General features: G+C 40.2%; 1 protein-coding gene across 3 annotated transcripts in view; it reads left to right on the top strand.

Moving 5' to 3' along the window:
* Positions 1–20,286, top strand: part of frmd4b.S (FERM domain containing 4B S homeolog) — a 155,499-nt gene that overhangs the window by 103,622 nt on the left and 31,591 nt on the right. For all 3 annotated transcript variants that reach the window (XM_018261475.2, XM_041561770.1, XM_018261478.2), the window contains exon 11: positions 8,146–8,232. In XM_018261475.2, coding sequence (XP_018116964.1) covers positions 8,146–8,232 — 87 coding nt within the window. The remainder of the gene's footprint in view (positions 1–8,145; positions 8,233–20,286) is intronic.

Genomic DNA, 20,286 nt, shown 5'->3' on the forward strand with positions numbered 1-20,286 from the left:
AAAGCCGAACAGCCTAAGGACCGGAAGCCATGAAAACACCCGAAGCGGCGAAAAAACCCGAAGCTTCGAAAATAGCCGAAGAAAAGACCCGCAGTAACAAAAGTCCTGAAGCCACAAGTTAAATTCTTCTTAATACTTTTTTTTTTAATCCCGTGGCCACCAATGTATTATTTTAATATTCTATAGGCCCCTGCCACCAATGTTTTTTTTTTTTTTTTAAAAATTTTGGGGCCCCAATTTTTTTTAACTTGTATGGGGGGTCCTGGCACCAATGTTGTTTTAAAAAATATTCTTTTGGGCCCCATTTTTTTTTAACTTGTAAGGGGTCCCTGGCACCAATGTTTTTTATAACTCGTGTGTGGGTGGGGGTTACTTTTTTAGCACTGATGTCTGTGTGGTCTTTTAACTGTGATGTGGAGTGGGTGCCAGTGTGGGCGGGAACCCAGGGGACCCCAAAAATGTTGTTGTACAGGGCCCTGTGATTTCTAATGGCAGCTCTGTGTCTGGGGCTCGGAGATTTTGCAATGCTGTTGGGGAAATATGGGTAGAATTTGTTTCCTCTTCTGAAGGATCAAATTTGCTGATGACACAACCGTGATAGGCCTTATCAGAGGAAATAATGAAGTAGAATATAGGGCGGAGGTTGATCAGCTAGAGACCTGGTGTGATGATAATAATCATTATTTTCTAAATGTGGAAAAAACGAATGAATTTATTATTGATTTTAGGAAAACACTCTCTGTGCTTCTCTGTGCATAAATGGCTCCGCTGTAGAGACTGTTGGTAACACTAAATTCCTAGGGGTTCATATTTCAGATGATCTTACATGGAATCTCAACTCCTCTGCTTTACTTAATAAGGCACAACAACGGTTTTTCTTTTTAAGGTGATTGAAGAAAACAAATCTTTCCAAGAGGGTATTGATGCCATTTTACAGGGGAGTTGTGTATTTCCAAGAGTGTATTGATAAACTCCATTATGGCGTGGTACGGAAACTGCAGTGGTGCTGATCGCAGTAGGTTGCAAAGGATTGTGGGAACAGCAGGCGAGATTATTGGTGAGACCTTACCATTGATTCAGGATGTTTTTGATAAACGGTGAGCCGGTAAGGTAATTAATATAGTAACAGATCCATCTCATCCTTTTTACAAATTCTTTGATCACCTGCCATCTGGCAAAAGGTCTCGCAGTATTCGGGCTGCACGGACAGGTTTTCTAGCAGTTTTATATCCTGTGCTGTGAGATTTTTGAATCTGTGGTGTGGATTGTATATCGACTTTTATTCCTTTTAAATAGTATTTTAGTGGTCTTTTAGTGGTTTTATATGTCTCTTAAAAATGATGATGGGTTTTATAAATTCGGTTACAATATTCCTTGCCCTGGTTCTCACGGTAGTAAGGAAATACAGGAAGAGCGATGAGTTGGGGAATTGGTGGATGTGTGGAGGGTTGGGAGGGGGTAAGGGGAAAATTCTGTAATTTAGACTTCTTGTGTATATTTTGTATGCAACATAGATGACAATAAAAACTAGGGATGCACCGAATCCAGGATTCGGTTCGGAATTCGGCCAGGATTTGGCCTTTTTCAGCAGGATTCGGATTCGGCCGAATCCTTCTGCCCGGCCGAACCAAATCCGAAATCCTAATTTGCATATGAAAATTAGGGGCTGGGAGGGAAATCGCGTGACTTTTTGTCACAAAACAAGGAAGTAAAAAATGTTTTCCCCTTCCAACCCCTAATTTGCATATACAAATTAGGGTTCGGTATTCGGCCAAATCTTTCACAAAGGATTCGGGGGTTCGGCCGAATCCAAAATAGTGGATTCGGTGCATCCCTAATAAAAACCTAATTCAATTCAGAGATATCCCTTAGCTCCCCTATTGTTGGCATGTTGGTATTCCAAATTCTTATCTGAAAGATCACGAAGTTCCATTCCTGACTCCATTTGAACACATATTTGTATCACTTACTCACAAGCAAATCATATTTCTGTTGATCTTTAGACTAAGAAGTATAAAGCTTAAAGGAGAACTAAAGCTTAACTAAAGAAGTAGCTAGAAATGTTGTAAATGATGTTTTGTGCTTCTGTACCAGCCCAAGGCAACCACAACCCTTTAGCAGTAAAGATCTGTGTCTCCAAAGATGCCCCAGTAGCTCCCCATCTTCTTTTCTGCTGATTCACTGCACATGCTGTGCTGTTGTCACTTACTGAGCTTAGGGACCCACTCACAATATACAGTACACATAGAATAGAAATGTCACAATATAAGGCTGATTAGTAATTAATACAGATAATTACTACATGGCAGCACAGAAACCAGTGCAATTAGCATCAGAATTGAATAATCAGCAAACCTGTAGCATCAGCTTATATTACAGCCAGGGAAGCTCATTTTCTGCTGGATAATTAGTGACGAGCCCTAAGCTTAGCTTCTCAACAGCCAATCAGAGCCCACTGAGCATGTGAGTGTCACGGACACTTTCCAAGATGGTGACCCCCTGTGACAAGTTTGAAGTCCTGGATCATTGCTGCTATTGACAAGCTGAAACTTTAGCCTCGTGCAATAAGTTCAGTATATAAAATATGACATTTTTAGCCACATTCATTCTTAGGGTTTAGTTCTCCTTTAAGGTGGCCATTCGTTGAATGATAGGATTGGGGAGCTTGGCTAGTTGTGACTGCAGATTATAGTCATCCTGCTGGTCAAATCCATTTAAACCTGTGGCCAAACTGCACAATTGTTGACAGGTCAGACAGATTAAAAGATCCCTCGTGTGGCCACCTGAAGGCCCATATTGTACAGCACTGTGACTCCATTTACACAAACTGCAGCATTTGGGAAGGATCAAAGCCTTGTGCAAGTCAGAACATTGTGCTCCTTTTATTGCAGTTTAGGTTTAACAGTGCCGGGTGGCTGAAAGATGATTGACATCAGGGCCTCGGGCTACTGAGAAGACCAACTGATGGGAGACAAGATCAGGTTTCCTAACGTTTGGTGCCGAGCAAATGTCTCCTCTACTTTCTTCTGCACTCGTTTTCTCTTAATGCTGGAACACTTCAGCCTTTCACAGCTCTTTGTCAAACCAAAAGTTGTATTATTTTAGACAAGCCATTCCCAAATTGTTGGGGCTGACCCCCTTAAAGGAAAAAAGCCAATAGGGGTGCCCAGCCTGCAGGCCAATTAACATGATTAGTTATTGTCTTGTAAACTGTTAAGGTACCTTGGAGCTTACATCCATGTTTTCATATACAGATATGGGATCCGTTATTTGGAAACCTGTTATCTAGAAAGCTCCAAATTACGGAAAGGCCTGTCCATAGACTCCATTATAATCAAATAAAATGATTTCTTTTTTCTGTGTAATAATAAAACAGTAGCTTGTACTTGATCCCAACTAAGATATAATTAATCCTTATTGGAAGCAAATCCAGCCTATTGGGTTTATTTAATGTTTACATGATTTTCTAGTAGACGTAAGGCATGAAGATCCAAATTACAGAAGGATCTGTTATGCAGAAAACCCCAGGTACCGAGCATTCTGGATAACTGCTCGCATACCTGTATCTGTAACCTTGTTACTTATTAGGAATATAATTATTTGCTGGATTTTTTTAAATAAGAAAAAAGCAGGATTTTAGCTCATTGTTTTTATTTAGTAGTTACAGGGTTCCTACTCTGTATAGTATCTGCTTACACAGTCCATTTGTGCCAGTGTTTGCACCTTCGCTTGAGAACTTCCCAGGAAAGGTGTTATATCTGCTTCTGCGGTGGGATTTGTTTTTACTGGGTGAATAGTATTTGAATTATTTTAGGGACATTCAGGTGGATCGAGAGTTAAACCAGGACCTGTTGCTAGAAGTTGCAGACAGTTGGCATCTGTGTGTGTATGCGGTTGTGGGCACAGGCAGGCACCCCATTTATTGGCTAAGCAACTAGAGGTTTCATGCCTCATTTATTTAAGTGTGCACCGGGGATTTAGATCTACAACATTTTGAAATTCTTTAGTTAAAAACTGTCTTTGAATTTCTGTCGCTTGCTGGTTCCATTGAAAGGGACCAATAATGGGCAAACTCCAGAACTACCTAAGAAAACAATTTCTAGATATAAAAGAGCTTGGATATACATATATATATATATATATATATATATATAGATAGATAGATAGATAGATAGATAGATAGATAGATAGATAGATAGATAGATAGATAGATAGATAGAGATATATATAGATGATATATATAGATATATATAGATATATATAGATATATATATATATATAATACACAAAAGCCTTGAATATCTTGTAAATTATATCCTTATAAACGGTGAGTTCTGATGTCATTTCTGTCACATGACTCCCTAAAACATGTGTATTATAATAAATAAAGTACCCCCAGTTGCAAAATGTGAGGATATTAGAAGTTACCTCGGAGTTCCATGACCTGTATAAAAACACTCGGCCTTCGGCCTCGTGTTTTTATATGGTCATGAAACTCCTCGGTAACTTATAATATCCTTATATTTTACAAGAGGGGGTACTTTATTCACTATATATATATATATTTGATATGGGTATTCATTAACTGGGCTGGTAATACAGAACAGCTTAATTCCTCTTAGAAATACTGATGCAATGTATGAAATTGTTTAAATGCTTATATATATAAATCGGGGTCATACTGGTCTACCAAAGTGTCAGAGGATCTCCCAATGGGCTAGCGTTTTTTGGGACTTAGAAAAATTTTCAACTATTTTTTGAGGAACTCCTATCTAGTCTATTGCACTTCACCTGGTCTGAGGTGGCGAAGGCAAGTCTGGCGCAAGAGGTAACGTTCAGTAAAATCCGCATCTTAGTGAATTTGCGAAGTATCTCTCTTTCGCCAGAGTGAAACTTCGCCTGGTGTAACAGGGTGAATTAGTGCTAGAGTCTATCTCCTTCACTAGCGAAGTTACGCCAGCGACCATTAGTAAATCAGCGAAGTACCAAAATAATGTCATGCTGGCGAATTTTCGCCTGAGTTAGTCACTTCGCCCTTTAGTAAATTTGCCCCGTAGACACAACAGAGAGAGTCTGACCAAAAAAATTCTTGCTTCATGTGCTCAGTATGGGGCTAATGGTATCAGGTTGGCAAGTCCTTTCTGTAGGAAAGTAGCTCATCAAGCAAATAGCCTAGTTAATATGGTTTCATTGGTACTGTAATTGATGGCTATTAGATGTCATTAGTAATTGGTGCAAATAATCTTTCTGCATAGCAAAGGGAGGCCTCCTATTCCGGCCAATTATGTTGTGTGTTAATTTCTCCTATTACAAGATGGAATAATGACAAGCAGGCAACAGTTATAGGCTTAATTAGGACCAGGTAATACCTACAGTCTGGCCGAGTATTATGATATCTAGGAATTGGGTATATTCTATGTATGTTAGACTGGCTTTTTAACTGCTATGCTAGTATTGTTGTAATGATCATAAAGGATACTGCTACGGGTATGGGACCTGTTATCCAGAATGCTCGGTACCTGGGGTTTTCCGTATAATTGATCTTTCCATAATGGATGTTCATACCTGAAGTCTACTATTAATTATATTGGGATCAAGTACAAGCTACTGTTTTAATATTACAGAGAAAAAGGAAATAATTTTGGATTGTTTGGATAAAATGGGAGACAGCCTTCCTGTAATTTGGAGCTTTTTGGATAAAGGGTTTCCGGATAACTGATCACATTCCGATATAGTATATACATCTACTGGCTAAAAATCAGCAGTGATCCAACATGAAGTGGTATTCTCTATCTATTCTGTTGAATGAATTGAGTGAATCTATAGCCTCTTTCTAGTGAAGTCAGTAGGCCTAGTCTCTCTCTATTGAGAGAACTGAGTGGGCATAGCCCACTAATTCTGTCCTTAGTTCTTTGCTATGCTAGTACTGCAATCATCATAAAGAATTCTGGTACAATCAACACATTTACTGGTTTAAAAAAACATCACCAATTCAACATAGATGAGTATAGTCTCTCTACTTCGTGATGTGAGTAGGCATATTCATTATTTACTAAGTAATATCAGTGGGCAAAGACTTAAAGGGATACATGTTTTTTTTTTTCAAAACTCATCAGTTAATAGTGCGGCTCCAGCAGAATTCTGCACTGAAATCCATTTTTCAAAAGAGCAAACAGATTTTTTTATATTCAATTTTGAAATCTGACATGGGGCTAGACATATTATCAGTTTCCCAACTGCCCCCAGTCATGTGACTTGTGCTCTGATAAACTTCAGTCACTCTTTACTGCTGTACTGCAAGTTGGAGTGATATCACCCCCTCCCTCCCCCCCCCAGCAGCCTAACAACAGAACAATGGGAAGGTAACCAGATAGCAGCTCCCTAACACAAGATAACAGCTCCCTGGAATATCTAAGAACAACACTCAATAGTAAAAGCCAAGTCCCACTGAGACTAATTCAGTTACATGAAGTAGGAGAAATAACAGCATAAAAGTAGTTCCATCCTAAAGTGCAGGCACAAGTCAAGCTGGGGCAGCTGACAATATGTCTAGCCCCATGTCAGATTTCAAAATTGAATATAAAAAAAATCTGTTTGCTCTTTTGAAAAATGGATTTCAGTGCAGAATTCTGCTGGAGCAGCACTATTAACTGATGTGTTTTGGAAAAAAAACATGTTTTCCCATGACAGTATCCCTTTACCTGACTGAAGTGAGTCAAGTGTATCTTTGGAGTGTAGTGAGTTGGCATCATCTTTTCTCGTTTGAGTCAAGTGATTGGGTAAAACTTCCCCCTCTCTGTGAATAAAGATAGGAGTAAAGGTATAGGGGTATATTTATTTATTAAGTGAAGTTAGAGATCGCCACAGTCCTCTAGAGTAAAATTCCACCACTCTCCATTCATTTCTATGGGATTTTGAAAGGCGTATTTATCAAAGGGTGCACTTTCACTTTCACCCATTGATAAATACTCTTTTAAAAATCCCATAGAAATGAATGGAGAGTGGCAGAATTTCACTCTAGAGGCGATCTATAACTTCACTTTTTGATAAATATACCCCATAGTCTCAAGTAATTAAAGTGAGTAAGCATAGCTCTCTTGAGAAAGGTGAGTAGGTTTAGCCTCTAGTAAATAGATTGTGTCTCTAGTAAGTAAAATTAGTAAGCATAGCTCTCTTGAGAAAGATGAGTAGGTATGATCTCTAGTAAGTAAAATTAGTAAGCATAGCTCTCTTGAGAAAGATGAGTAGGTATGATCTCTAGTAAGTAAAACAAGTAAGCATAGCTTTCTTGAGAAAGATGAGTAGGTATGATCTCTAGTAAGTAAAATTAGTAAGCATAGCTCTCTTGAGAAAGATGAGTAGGTATGATCTCTAGTAAGTAAAACGAGTGAGCATAGCTTTCTTGAGAAAGATGAGTAGGTTTAGCCTCTAGTAAATAGGTTGTGTTTATAGTAAGTAAAACAAGTAAGCATAGCTCTCTTGAGAAAGATGAGTAGGTATGATCTCTAGTAAGTAAAATTAGTAAGCATAGCTCCTTTGAGAATGATGAGTAAGTTTAGCCTTTAGTGAGTAGGTATGATCTCTAGTAAGTAAAATGAGTAAGCTCTGCTCTGTTGAGAAAGGGGAGTATGTTTAGCCTCTATTATTGAGTAAAGTGATTAGGTATGTCTCTAGTAAGTGAAGTGAGTAAGCATTGTTATCTTGAGAAAGGTGGGTTGGGTTAGCCTCTAGTAAGTACAATAAGTGGTCATTTTATATTGCTTGTGTGAGTCACAGTTCAGCTGCTCCTGTGCTTAAATGTTGGAATAGAGAGTGATGTTTCCACTAGGAACTCCCAATAAAGGAGCACCCATAGGCCTCTGTTGACACAGTTAGGTGTGGCTGTTAAGCAGAACCATTTCAAAACATATAAATGTTGCTTTGTATTTGGAAACAGCATTAGGTAAACATTGCCTTTATATAAAGTACTGACTTTAATTGCCTGCTGAATAATTTAACAACAGATGATCATGAATGTCTGCCTTTAATACAAGTTAATCACTTCTCTTGTCTGTGTTGGTGAGAGAGTGGAGAAGGCCAGGAACTCTGCTTTTCCAGCCACGATTTTCTACTCACCGTCCCACATTCTGTTCATTCTGTTTGTAGGACAAGCAAGGAATCCCCTGGTGGCTGGGAATTAGCTACAAAGGAATCGGCCAGTACGATATTCAGGATAAAATCAAACCCAGAAAGGTAGGTCTGATTATTATTCTATGACGCCTGTGTGTTGTCATTGTGCTCATTCTGTGCCGTTGCAAGTGCGCATGTGTGTAACCTAGGGAATCCCCAATTGCTGTCGTTGCTTAGTGAGTTATTGGGGTCCTTAGGTAAACTTAATAAAACTGTCAATCATGGTCAGGGGCATAATTCCACTGCTCTACTTACTGTAAGTGACTTCAGCAAGTCAAGGAAATTATAGGAATGGCTAAATATCTATTCTGAGCAGATTATAGTAGATATTTTGCCTAGAGCAGCCCTCAATCTTTATCCTGTATAATAAGGCACATACCCACTATACCATGCATTTTGAAGCTGAATTATAATAAAATGATAAAAAGTCGATGGAGCTCTTCAGTAGTAGAGATCCACATCTAGACAACAGGCCTTCAGTTATTTGGTTGTCCCTGGCCAAGAGTGTTCCACTGAAACGGATTCCTACAGTGTACCAGCTTACCAGACACATTCCAGACTGTCTATACTTTCACTTAATCCACATAATTATAATACCAGTGAAATCTCATCCAAAGAGCTTGCAGTTCATTTGTCAGGTCTCGTTGTTGCAAATCCTTACAAGTTGGAGTAAAATGAGGGTTAAAGAAATTGTTCAGTAACAAAATAAAAACTGGGTAAATAGATAGGCTGTGTAAAGTAGAAAATGTTTACGATATAGTTAGTTAGTCAGAAATGTAATGTATAAAGGCTGGAGTGACTGGATGTGTAACATAATAGCCAGAACACTACTTCCTGCTTTTCAGCTCTCTTGGTTCCACCTCTCTCCTCAAGTCACTGATTGGTTACCAGGCAGTGACCAATCCGTGACTTGAGGAGGGAGGTCATAACTGTTGCTTTTGAATCTGAGCTGAATGTTGAGGATCAATTACAAACTCACTGAACAGTTATGTCCCATGTGGCCCCCCTTATAGTCGCTGACTAACTCAGAGTTAGAGAGCTGAAAAGCAGGAAGTAGTGTTCTGGCTATTATGTTACACATCCAGTAATCCAGCCTTTAAACATTACATTTTTGGCTAACTAACTATATTAGAAACATTTTTTATTTTGCACAGCCTCTCTATTTACCCAGTTTTAATTTCTACACTAATCTGTTCCTTTAAAGGAGAAGGAAAATCATGCTATACTTGGGGGTGCCAAATGTAAGGCACCCCCAAGTGATTGTATTTACTTAACTAAACCCTGGGTCGGTGCTCCTATCAGCAGAAAACTGTTCTTGTGGCTGCGCATGTGCAGTAGAGCGAAAAGCCTAACTTTAACGAAAAAGTTGGCTATTTCGTTCTACTACAGGTGCAGCTGCCCAGGGAAATTCGAAGAAAGAAGAAGCAGGAAAAGGATCGCACTGTGGTGCTCGCTGGAATAACCGGTGCAGTTTTCTCTTAATAGGAGCACCGCCCCGGGTTTCAGGTAAGTACATGCGATCACTTGGGGTGCCTAACTTTTGGCACCTTCAAGTAAAAATGCCTTTCCTTCTCCTTTAAAATCACTATGTACTGAGTGAAATGAGCGGGCTTAGACCTTTTCTGCTTGGATCACCAATGGATATTCATTATGTATTGCAGTTTAGCTGTATATGTACCATTTCCATGTAGGCATTAGCTGATATGTACAAGTTCCAAAGCACATGAAAGCTAAGGATTCCGCATGCAGCAGGAGGGAGAGTTATCTCCACAAGTAAATTAATTGTGCCACAGTGTACTTAATAACTCCTACTCTCATTATCTAAACTGAAGTGGTTCAGGAAATTTATATTCATGATTTATTTACAAATGCAATTATTAGCTGCTGAGGCTTAGAGCTCAGTCTTTATCAGCCTCTGATTGCCTGCAAGTCTTTGGGAAGGCCAGGTTAGTTGTTTTATTTATTGAATTCAGACAAGTTGGATCAGAGTGGTAGCAATTAACCCTCCATTCCCCTAAGTACTAAAAGCATTAAAAGGGTTCATTTACCATTCCTATAAATGCAAGGGCTCAAGCACTAAGGGCTGAACTTCACAAGCGTTTTTTGTAGGATGGTGTCGGATCTACAAACTGCACTCAACAAGTCGGATGATGTCGCATGGGTCAAAATATAATGGGACTGATAGAAAATCTGATGCATAACCTACATGTAAAAAAAATATTTGTCCAACAATTGTCAGATGGGAACGCTGCATGATGCGCCTTCATTCGACAAGATGGATGTTGTCGGAAAGACTTTTTTTCCTCATTGAAATATATTGACTGTTGCATGTAAACGCATGAAGAAAAGACTCCATCCAACTTTATCTGATCTGACTTTACATTCTAGCCTGGAGGTAGAACTACAGGGACGATTTAGGTCCGATCCGATGGCATGAGACGAAGCGCTGGCGTCAAGTCGGGTGCGCCAGAAATAAGATAAGAAATAGAAATGTCGGATGTAGTCGCAGCGTGCATCCGACACGACTGTCGCCAGCGTTTCGTCGCGTGGTGTCGGATTAGACCTAAATCGCCCATGTAGTTCCACCCTTAGAGGATCAGATTTTGTAGCATCCTACCAAATCTTGTGTTGTTGCGCGACATTGCGTGGTGTTGCATGGAGGATCAGATAAAATCTGACCCACAAAATCTGATGAAAAGCGCTTGTGGAGTTTTACCCTAAAGGGTGCAAATTTCCTTTTGTCGGGTGGAAAGTACGGGGTTGCGTCCTCTGACACGTTTGCCTTTTGCGTCTTAAAAGACATACAATATAGGGGTCTTTAATGGGTAGTTATAGCCATCAGTCAGTCATATACTGGGCTCTCAACAAGCCATAATAAATTCCTATTCATCAACTCTTCCTGACAGTAAAATCTCATTATAATTTGTGCTTAGGAGAGCCATGTGTCTCTCTCCAGAATCTCTCGTATTCCTTAACACCAGTGGTTGGACTTTTCCTGTTGAAACTTTCCTTGGAGGCCAATCCTTTGATCAGGAACCCTTGTTATGAGCTCATAACAAGGTTTCAGATATAGGAATGCAATGGTGTATCAGTCATTCTGGCACAGTTCTAAGAATGTCTTGGATAAGTTTTCACCCAACTAATTTACTTGGGCTTTCAGGGGTATCTAGCAGAGCAATATGCGTTCTCCCCAAATCTCACCCTAAGTGGCCTTCAGGATGAGCACTGTAAGCCCCAAAGTGGGCCAGCTATACATTAGGTGGTACGAGGGCCAATAGAAGCTACTGACTCAGCAGGGTCAGTGTATGGGACCTGCAGGCAGATAAGAAAATCCCATGAGCAAAGATTGCATCAACTTGTTAATTCAGCCCTCTTCTGACAGGTCTCCCCATGGTTCAATTATGATCTGATTGGTGGTCCAGGGACCAAAAGATCAGATGATCCCCATTTAGCCGAGTGTGTTGGTATCCAGATTGGGTAAAGAGTCGTTTGTTTGGTGACCCTGCCAAATGAGCAGATCCGACAGTGCATCTTTGGGCTTCTACAATTCTTATAACGTGCCCTGAGCCACAGCTAGTGTCTTAGTTGACCCTCACTCTTCTGCCTGACCCCACAGTGGAAAGTAAATACCATAAGAAAATAGTCAGGCTGGCTCTAGCCCTACAGGCTGGCTAATAGAAGACCAGGACCTCTTTATGAATGTTTATGAACCTGTATAAGGTGGAATCTCCCGTTTGGGAACATCTGCTGTGTTGCCGTGAGGATGCTGATGATTCTCAGAATGTTTTTGCTGGGGGAATATACAATGGTTTTGTTATTGTTCGAGGAGGCAAACATGTTATCTCTCCAGCAGGCATATACAAAAGCCATCTGCTTGCCAGACCCAAACTAGAGCCTTGTTATCTTTTCCTAGGATTTGCAAGGCCATATTCTACATTTCAGCATCTGGAAAATAGTTTAGGCATGAGATATTTGGTGGCAGAGACCAAGCTGGTGGGTGCCATGGAAAAAGAGTCTTTGCTGGACCTCATTATATAAATTTAACCTGTGCAACCATGGTCCTTCATCTGTTATCAGTCAACAACTTCAAGGTCTGATGAAGCTAGAGTCTATGCCATATCACCCTACTATACTTGCTGGCCAGTATTCCCTTTACAGAAGGTATGATCTCTACCAATACAGTAGGTACTGCCACATTATTATTCCCTGTAAGCACTAGGGTCTAATCCTTAACTCCAAAAACCTAAGCAATGAATTTCCTGCAGGTCAGGTCAGTGGTGTTTCATGTATCCCTTAAAGCTCCAGCACTTCTGCCTCACCATACTAAATAAGCCTCCCAAGCTTATCCTTGGGCACTGTGCCTAACAAATTAACTTAAAGGGATCCTGTCATCAGAAAACATTTTTTTTTCAAAACACATCAGTTAATAGTGCTACTCCAGCAGACTTCTGCACTGAAATCCATTTCTCAAAAGAGCAAACAGATTTTTTTTATATTCAATTTTGAAATCTGACATGGGGCTAGACATTTTGTCAATTTCCCAGCTTCCCCTGGTCATGTGACTTGTGCCTGCACTTTAGGAGAGAAATGCTTTCTGGCAGGCTGCTGTTTTTCCTTCTCAATGTAACTGAATGTGTCTCAGTGGGACATGGGTTTTTACTATTGAGTGTTGTTCTTAGATCTACCAGGCAGCTGTTATCTTGTGTTAGGGAGCTGTTATCTGGTTACCTTCCCATTGTTCTTGTGTTTGGCTGCTGGGGGAGAAAGTGAGGGGGTGATATCACTTAAACTTGCAGTACAGCAGTAAAGAGTGATTGAAGTTTATCAGAGCACAAGTCACATATCCAGGGGCAGCTGGGAAATTGACAATATGTCTAGCCCCATGTCAGATTTCAAAATTGAATATAAAAAAATCTGTTTGCTCTTTTGAGAAATGGATTTTAGTGCAGAATTCTGCTGGAGCGGCACTATTAACTGATTCATTTTGAAAATAATTGATTTTCCCATGACAGTATCCCTTTAAAAATGGCCCAATGGTTATGAGAACTATTTATTATTTGTTCCTGTAAAACCAATTAGAGATTTTTCTGTGAGTGCATTTATTAAGCTTATGCTGGAATATATTAAATTCAACTGAGGCATAATGATATAGTGAACACCAAAGAAATCCTCTCGCCTATAACAATGGTGTGGAGGTTCATCTGTTAATGTTATTGTAGTCAGTCTTTGTGTTGTCTCACAAGGTGGTGTCACTTGGGCGAGTCCATTGGTTTGACGTGCCCGTGCCAAACAATGCTCACACTGTGCTGCACACACACATATACACAGTATATAACTCTCTTGTGTGTATATGTATCTTGTAGATTGTTAGCTCTGAGGGGCAGATACTTCCTCCTTCCTGTGTCTGTACAATTTTTTCTATTGTAAAATGCACAGCACTGCTTATACACATTGTGCTACAGTATATTAATATATATATAAGTTGTCCCATGTCCTACAGTGAGGATCACAGAGCAGTAATCTTGAGCCAAGAAGGACATAATTAGATTCTTTTATTGGTTTGTGTGAATTCATTGGTGTGTGGGTGGGGCCCTGAACAAGCAAAGACCTCCCTCTGCACATCAAGCCTGGCGGGAGCTTCTATGTTCCTGCCAATATTTTAATTCTTGAAACATCTGCCCAGGAGCCTTCAAGCTGCTTCTAATCATTGGAATGTTCTCTCCAGGGAAAACACAGGAGCCTTGTAATCTATCCTACGGAGAGCCAACTGGAGGGAAGCAAATACTATAAGGCCGACCAGCTTTTTTCTCACTGTTTCCTCACTAAACACAACTAGGGGTGGCCGGGCACCTTTCCAAACAGCTCCAGCCAAGTGAGAAGGTCTTGCAATCTCATTATAGTTATGAGGTCAGTAGTAGGCATAGAACTTTAGTTCAGCAAAGCCTTGCAGGTTGAATGTCCACAATCAGTATTGCCATGGAGTTCCTTTTCACTGAACCCCATCAGTGACTTCTAATATCCTTATCATTTACAGTAGGGGGTACATTACCCCTTATAATACATGAGTGATACTCAGAGTTCCCTGTATAACTCAGCCTGCAGCCTTGTGCCTTTATATGGTCACAGAACCCCTCAGTGACTTCTAATATCCTTATCATTTACAGTAGGGGGTACATTATCCCTTATAATACATGAGTGATACTCAGAGTTCCCTGTATAACTCAGCCTGCAGCCTTGTACCTTTATATGGTCACAGAACCCCTCAGTGACTTCTGATATCCTTATCATTTACAGTAGGGGTTACATTATCCCTTATAATACATGAGTGACACTCAGAGTTCCCTGTATAACTCAGCCTGCAGCCTTGTGCCTTTATATGGTCACAGAACAACCCCTCAGTGACTTCTAATATCCTTATCATTTACAGTAGGGGGTACATTATCCCTTATAATACATGAGTGATACTCAGAGTTCCCTGTATAACTCAGCCTGCAGTCTTGTGCCTTTATATGGTCACAGAACAACCCCTCAGTGACTTCTAATATCCTTATCATTTACAGTAGGGGGTACATTATCTCTTATAATACACAAGTGATACTCAGAGTTCCCTGTATAACTCAGCCTGCAGCCTTGTGCCTTTATATGGTCACAGAACCCCTCAGTGACTTCTAATATCCTTATAATGTAAAGTAGGGGGTATTTTACTCTTTTGTTATGAATATGATAAATAATGTGCACAATAAAAAAACATATTCAGATTGCAGCTGACAATGGACAGAGCCTTCTATCTATTTGGGGCAGGTACCGTGGGAAAGCTGTGAGTCCTTTGAGGTGGCTGCTTGTCCCACAAACCTGTTCTGCCGCCGCCCTTGAAAATGCAGCTGGGGTGCAGGGGAGTGGAGCTGCGGATATTTATAGAGGTTTGGGCAGGGAAAGTGAGTTTCAGGGCTGAATGAAAGTACTTACACTGCCGTCCCTCCTGCATTCTTTATTAAGCATGTGATTTGGCCTTTAAATCTACTCTCTGTATGTAAACACGACTCCTGCAAGGGTAGGAGGGCCCCGTTTATAGTTTTGCTTCTGTCCCACTGCAGCTCTTGCTCATGATTAAGGCTGCCTGTGAAGCCTCCAGTAGCCGCCTATTAAAGATAACTACAGTCAGCTGGCATGGTATGACGAAAATGTGATTCTAAGCTACTTTCACTGAAACAAATTACATTAAATTAACAGATTTAATCAAAGTCCTTAGTGACTGACCCAGAGACTGAGCCATAGCAACTGCAGTAAAGGGGAAGTTTACCTAAACATTTTCAGTACAGGTATGGGACCTGTTATCCAGAATGCACGGTACCTGGGATTTTCCGGATAAGGGATATTTCCATAATTTGGATCTTCATACCTTAAGTCTAGTAGAAAATCATGTAAACATTAAATAAACCCAATAGGCTGGTTTTGCTTCCAATAAGGATTAATTATATCTTAGTTGTGATCAAGTACAAGCGACTGTTTTATTATTGCAGAGAAAAAGGAAATCATTTATTAAAATTTGGATTATTTGATTATAATGGAGTCTATGGGATACTGCCTTTCTGTAATTCAGAGCTTTCTGGATAATGGATTTCTGGATAACGAGCCCCATACCTGTATAACACAGTCACTTGTTAAACAATTTGTCGTTTGTCCCATTTGTTTTTTTTTTTGTGGGTATTGCCTTTGGCTCCTGCAGATTTTCAGTTTGATTTTTAAAGTGCCATCTGGTTGTCGGGGTCATTTGCCATAGCAACAGTGCAATATATGAATGCAAGGGCGGAAGAAACATAATACAAAACCTTGACATCGGTCCACTGTTTGGTTGCTGGGGTCCCCTTGAAGCCAGAGATAAGTCGGAGAAAGAATAGAAAGGGAAATGATTCCAAATAATGCACAAAATGATACTCGGAATAATTAGCATTGCTAGTAGAAATAATAAATGTAAAATCAGCATCTTCCCAAATTTCATTCTCTCATTCAGAGAGCCAGCACAATAGAATAACACAGCAAGTACAGTGCTACGCAATATGTTGGCGCTATATAAATACATGTTAATAATAAAGGGTGCTGCTCTGTTATCTTACTGGGATCCAGCTGGGTGTTTCAGCAAAGCCTGGGAGCCTACTTTGTGCTATGATGGTGAAATCTACTTGGTGTTGCCACCTTATAATCAGCTGAAAAGCAAATACATATTCATATGATCCTGAGTTTCGGGTCAGCGGTAACTATAAGTTCTTGTTGTTTTAGGGCAAAGCCTTATATATTTTCTTTTTCTATTTTTATTTTAGAATATTCCACATAGGAAGGTGCCAATACTCAGTGTAAGTGGGGGAATTGGAAGACTCACCCACAGTGTCAGGGGCTGAACTTTGTACAGGTATAGGACCTGTTATCCAGAATGCTCGGGATTTGGGATATTCCAGATTACAGATCTTTCCTTAATTTGGATCTTCATACTTTAAGGGGCCGATTCACTATGGGTCGAATATCGAGGGTTAATTATCCCTCGATATTCGACTAGGAATTAAAATCCTTCGACTTCGAATATCGAAGTCGAAGGATTTAGCGCAGATAGTTCGATCGAACGATTCGAAGGATTTTAACCCAACGATCGAAGGAATATCCTTCGATCAAAAAAAGTTAGCCAAGCCTATGGGGACCTTCGCCATAGGCTAACATTGACTTCGGTAGCTTTTAGGTGGCGAACTAGGGGGTCGAAGTTTTTTTTAAAGAGACAGTACTTCGAGTATCGAATGGTCGAATAGTCGAACGATTTTTACTTCGAATAGTTCGATTCGAAGTCGTAGTCGAAGGTCAAAGTAGCCCATTCGATGGTCGAAGTAGCCCAAAAAAAACTTTTTTTACCTTCAAATCCTTCACTCGAAGTTAGTGAATCGGCCCCTAAGTCAACTAGAAAATCATATAAACATTAAATACACCCAATAGGCTGGTTTTGCTTCCAATAAGGATTAATTATATCTTAGTTGGGATCAAGTACAAGCTACTGTTTTATTATTACAGAGAATAAGGAAATCATTTTCAATTTTTTTTTTTTGGATAATTTGGATAAAATGGAGTCTACAGGAGATAGCCTTTCTGTTATTCGGAGCTTTCTGGATAATGGGTTTCAGGATAAAGGATTCCATACCTGTACAGTTCTGTCTATAGGTTAGACACGGGGGAATTTTTGTCTGATTTGGCCACTCCGGGTCGGGTTGTTTTTGGATGTTAAGGGCACCAATCACATCACATGGCAAGGAAATGGCATAAGGATTAGTATCTAATGTGACTCCAAAACATATATTGATCTAAGTATATATGAGCAGGGGTGGGTTGGACATAATTACATGTAAAGCATGTAAAGCATTGTGGAAATTAGAGGGAGAGCTACCAATGTTTCAGTAGTCAGAACAAGCAGTGGAAAGAATATTAAGAGACACGCATGTATATTGGGACATTTCTTAGCATGACATTATTTTTCATTGTTGAAAATTGGGTAGACTTCCCCTTTAAAGGGGTAACGATTCCAGATTCTGAGCTAGAATGTTGTCAGGTGTGCTGCTGATATAACAGCTGGTGTGCACAGGCCATGTTGTGGGTATTATAGAGCGCTCAGCTGTCACATTTACACCTCATGTCTTCAGCACAAGGGGCAGAAAGAGACAGCACAGTCATTCCAAGAGAAGGTGCAGCAGGGCCGGGAATCCGCAGTGCCAGGCAAGTTGTATTAGCCCGGAATGTCAAACTCTGGCCTCGGAGCTAATGACAGCACAACTCCCAGCATCCTTAGTCAGCTGTAAACCATAAAAGATGGAGACTCGTTTGTGTGTGTGTGACATCTCAGCACTGAGCCGCTAGTCAGAAATAAAGTGTCATGTGTAAAAGTGCCGGTCCGCACATTTCTAAAGCAGATGCCTCTGGTTTCACGTGATTTAAGAAATTCTTTTCAGCCTTTGTCAGCATGTATCTTCCCTCCCTCCTGTTTCCACATATTTTCTCTTAAAATAACACCTAGTTCCCCAATAAGAATAAAATGAAGAGTTACCAAAAACTGCCTAATCAAGCACCAATGGGACCAGATTTATCCTATGTTTCCCCCTGGGCCTGGGTCCCTTCGTAAATTGCTGTCTCTGAATCTCCCTCCTAATGTGAGGCCTGGGGTGCTCTTCCCTGGTTTCATGCCCATAAAGCAGTGGTTCCCTAACTACAGTGGTGGTAGGGAGCTCAGCCTGAGATTACTTTGAGAATTGAATTAGGGAGAATTAGCTGTCCTGTATAAGCCCATCTTGAAGGTCACTTAGGGTGAGATGTGGGTGAATATGAATTTGATCTTCTAGACATTCTTAAAACTATGACTTAATGGTATATCTTTATTCTTATGAGCCAAGGGAGCCCTGACCAAAGGTTGGACCTTCATGTTGGGCTTGAACTGATACAGTTTGACAAGCACTGCTCTGAAGTGAGCGCTAACTCCAGACACTTGACAGTTTCCAAAGGTCTCCTTCCCATATTGGCTTGAGATGAACAGTCCAAGCAAGTCCTGGAGACCAATCTCATAGTGACCATTATGACTTCTATTGGTTCACCATATAGGGGTCTTTTATTTTGTTGGTATTTGTAAAACCACAAGTTCACATCTTTTAGGGTTTCAGTAGAGCATCATGAGCTCTAGAATTTGAATACCAGCTGAATTGATCTTGGGAGTCATGGGCAGGGGCGTAACTACAGAGGAAGCAGACCCTGCGGCTGCAGGGGGGCCCAGGAGGTATATGAGGCCCTAATTCATATACAATTTCAATAAATATTGGTAAAACAGGTCAAACTCTAGACATTTGGGGGCCTGAAAAATAATTTGCTGTGGGGCCCAGTAATATATAGTTACACCACTGGTCATGGGAATTCTGATGTCTATCACTACATTAAGCCACTGCTATGGATGAGTTGAAGAATTAACTTAGGAGAATTTGAGAAATAGGATCCTTTATAGCAGGAGGTCTTGACCTCTGGATTGCGGTTCAAAGTCCTCAAAGATCTGTTCTCCTATGTGGCTTTGGCAAATCTAGTTCTCTGTGGGCTCCCTCCCATGTAGCACATACTGAGAGGCACATTTATTAAGGGTTGAATATCGAGGGTTAATTAACCCTCGATATTCGACCATCGAAGTAAAATTGTTCGACTTCGAAGTCGAAGGATTTAACGCAAATACTCCGATCGAACGAAAAATCGTTCGATTGAAGGATTCGAAGGATTTTAATCGATCGATTGAAGGATTTTCCTTCGATCATAAAAAAGCTTAGAAACCTTTTGTGGAAGGTCCCCATAGGCTAACATTGGTGCTCGGTAGGTTTTAAGTGGCGAAGTAGGTAGTCGAAGTTTTTTTTAAAGAGACAGTACTTCGACTATCGAATGGTCGAATAGTCTAACGATTTTTAGTTCGGAATCGTTCGATTCGAAGTCGTAGCCGAAGGTCGAAGTAGCCTATTCGATGGTCGAACTACCCAAAAAAAACTTCGAAATTCAACGTTTTTTTAGTTCGACTCCTTCACTCGAGCTTAGTAAATGTGCCCCCAAGTCACTATATGAAAGAAGTACTTTAAGTTTCTGATACTCATTTCCCCATATTCTGAATGAGGAACCAATTACATCAAAACAAGGATATTGCAAATCTTTAAACAAAAAAAAAGTCTTTCCTGTTTCATTTTCTTGGGCTTATATGTCATAAAGCAAGGCATGGTGTTATTTTGCTATAGGGTGGAGTCAGAAGCAAACAGAGTATGGGGCCCAGGGTCCTGTAGATGCTGTTAAACCCCCTTTGTAATGCCCCCGGTGCAGCATCTGTAGATCAGGGATCTGTTAGGAAACCAATGAAATTTACAAAAGGAGAGGCTTACTGACTCTATGCTATAAATCTATTGTCTCGGGCATCAAATTACTAACCCCAATAATACATATATAAACATTCTGTATCTGTTGAATACCAAACTAAAAATAAATCATACCAGAATAGTATAAGAGAATTAGGCATTTTACTGGCCAAAAATGTTCTTTTTTCTGGCTTTATCAATGAGGTGACATACCTGTGGACTT

Source organism: Xenopus laevis, chromosome 4S (genome assembly GCF_017654675.1).
Source record: "Xenopus laevis strain J_2021 chromosome 4S, Xenopus_laevis_v10.1, whole genome shotgun sequence".
In the NCBI taxonomy this organism is placed as follows: domain Eukaryota; kingdom Metazoa; phylum Chordata; class Amphibia; order Anura; family Pipidae; genus Xenopus; species Xenopus laevis.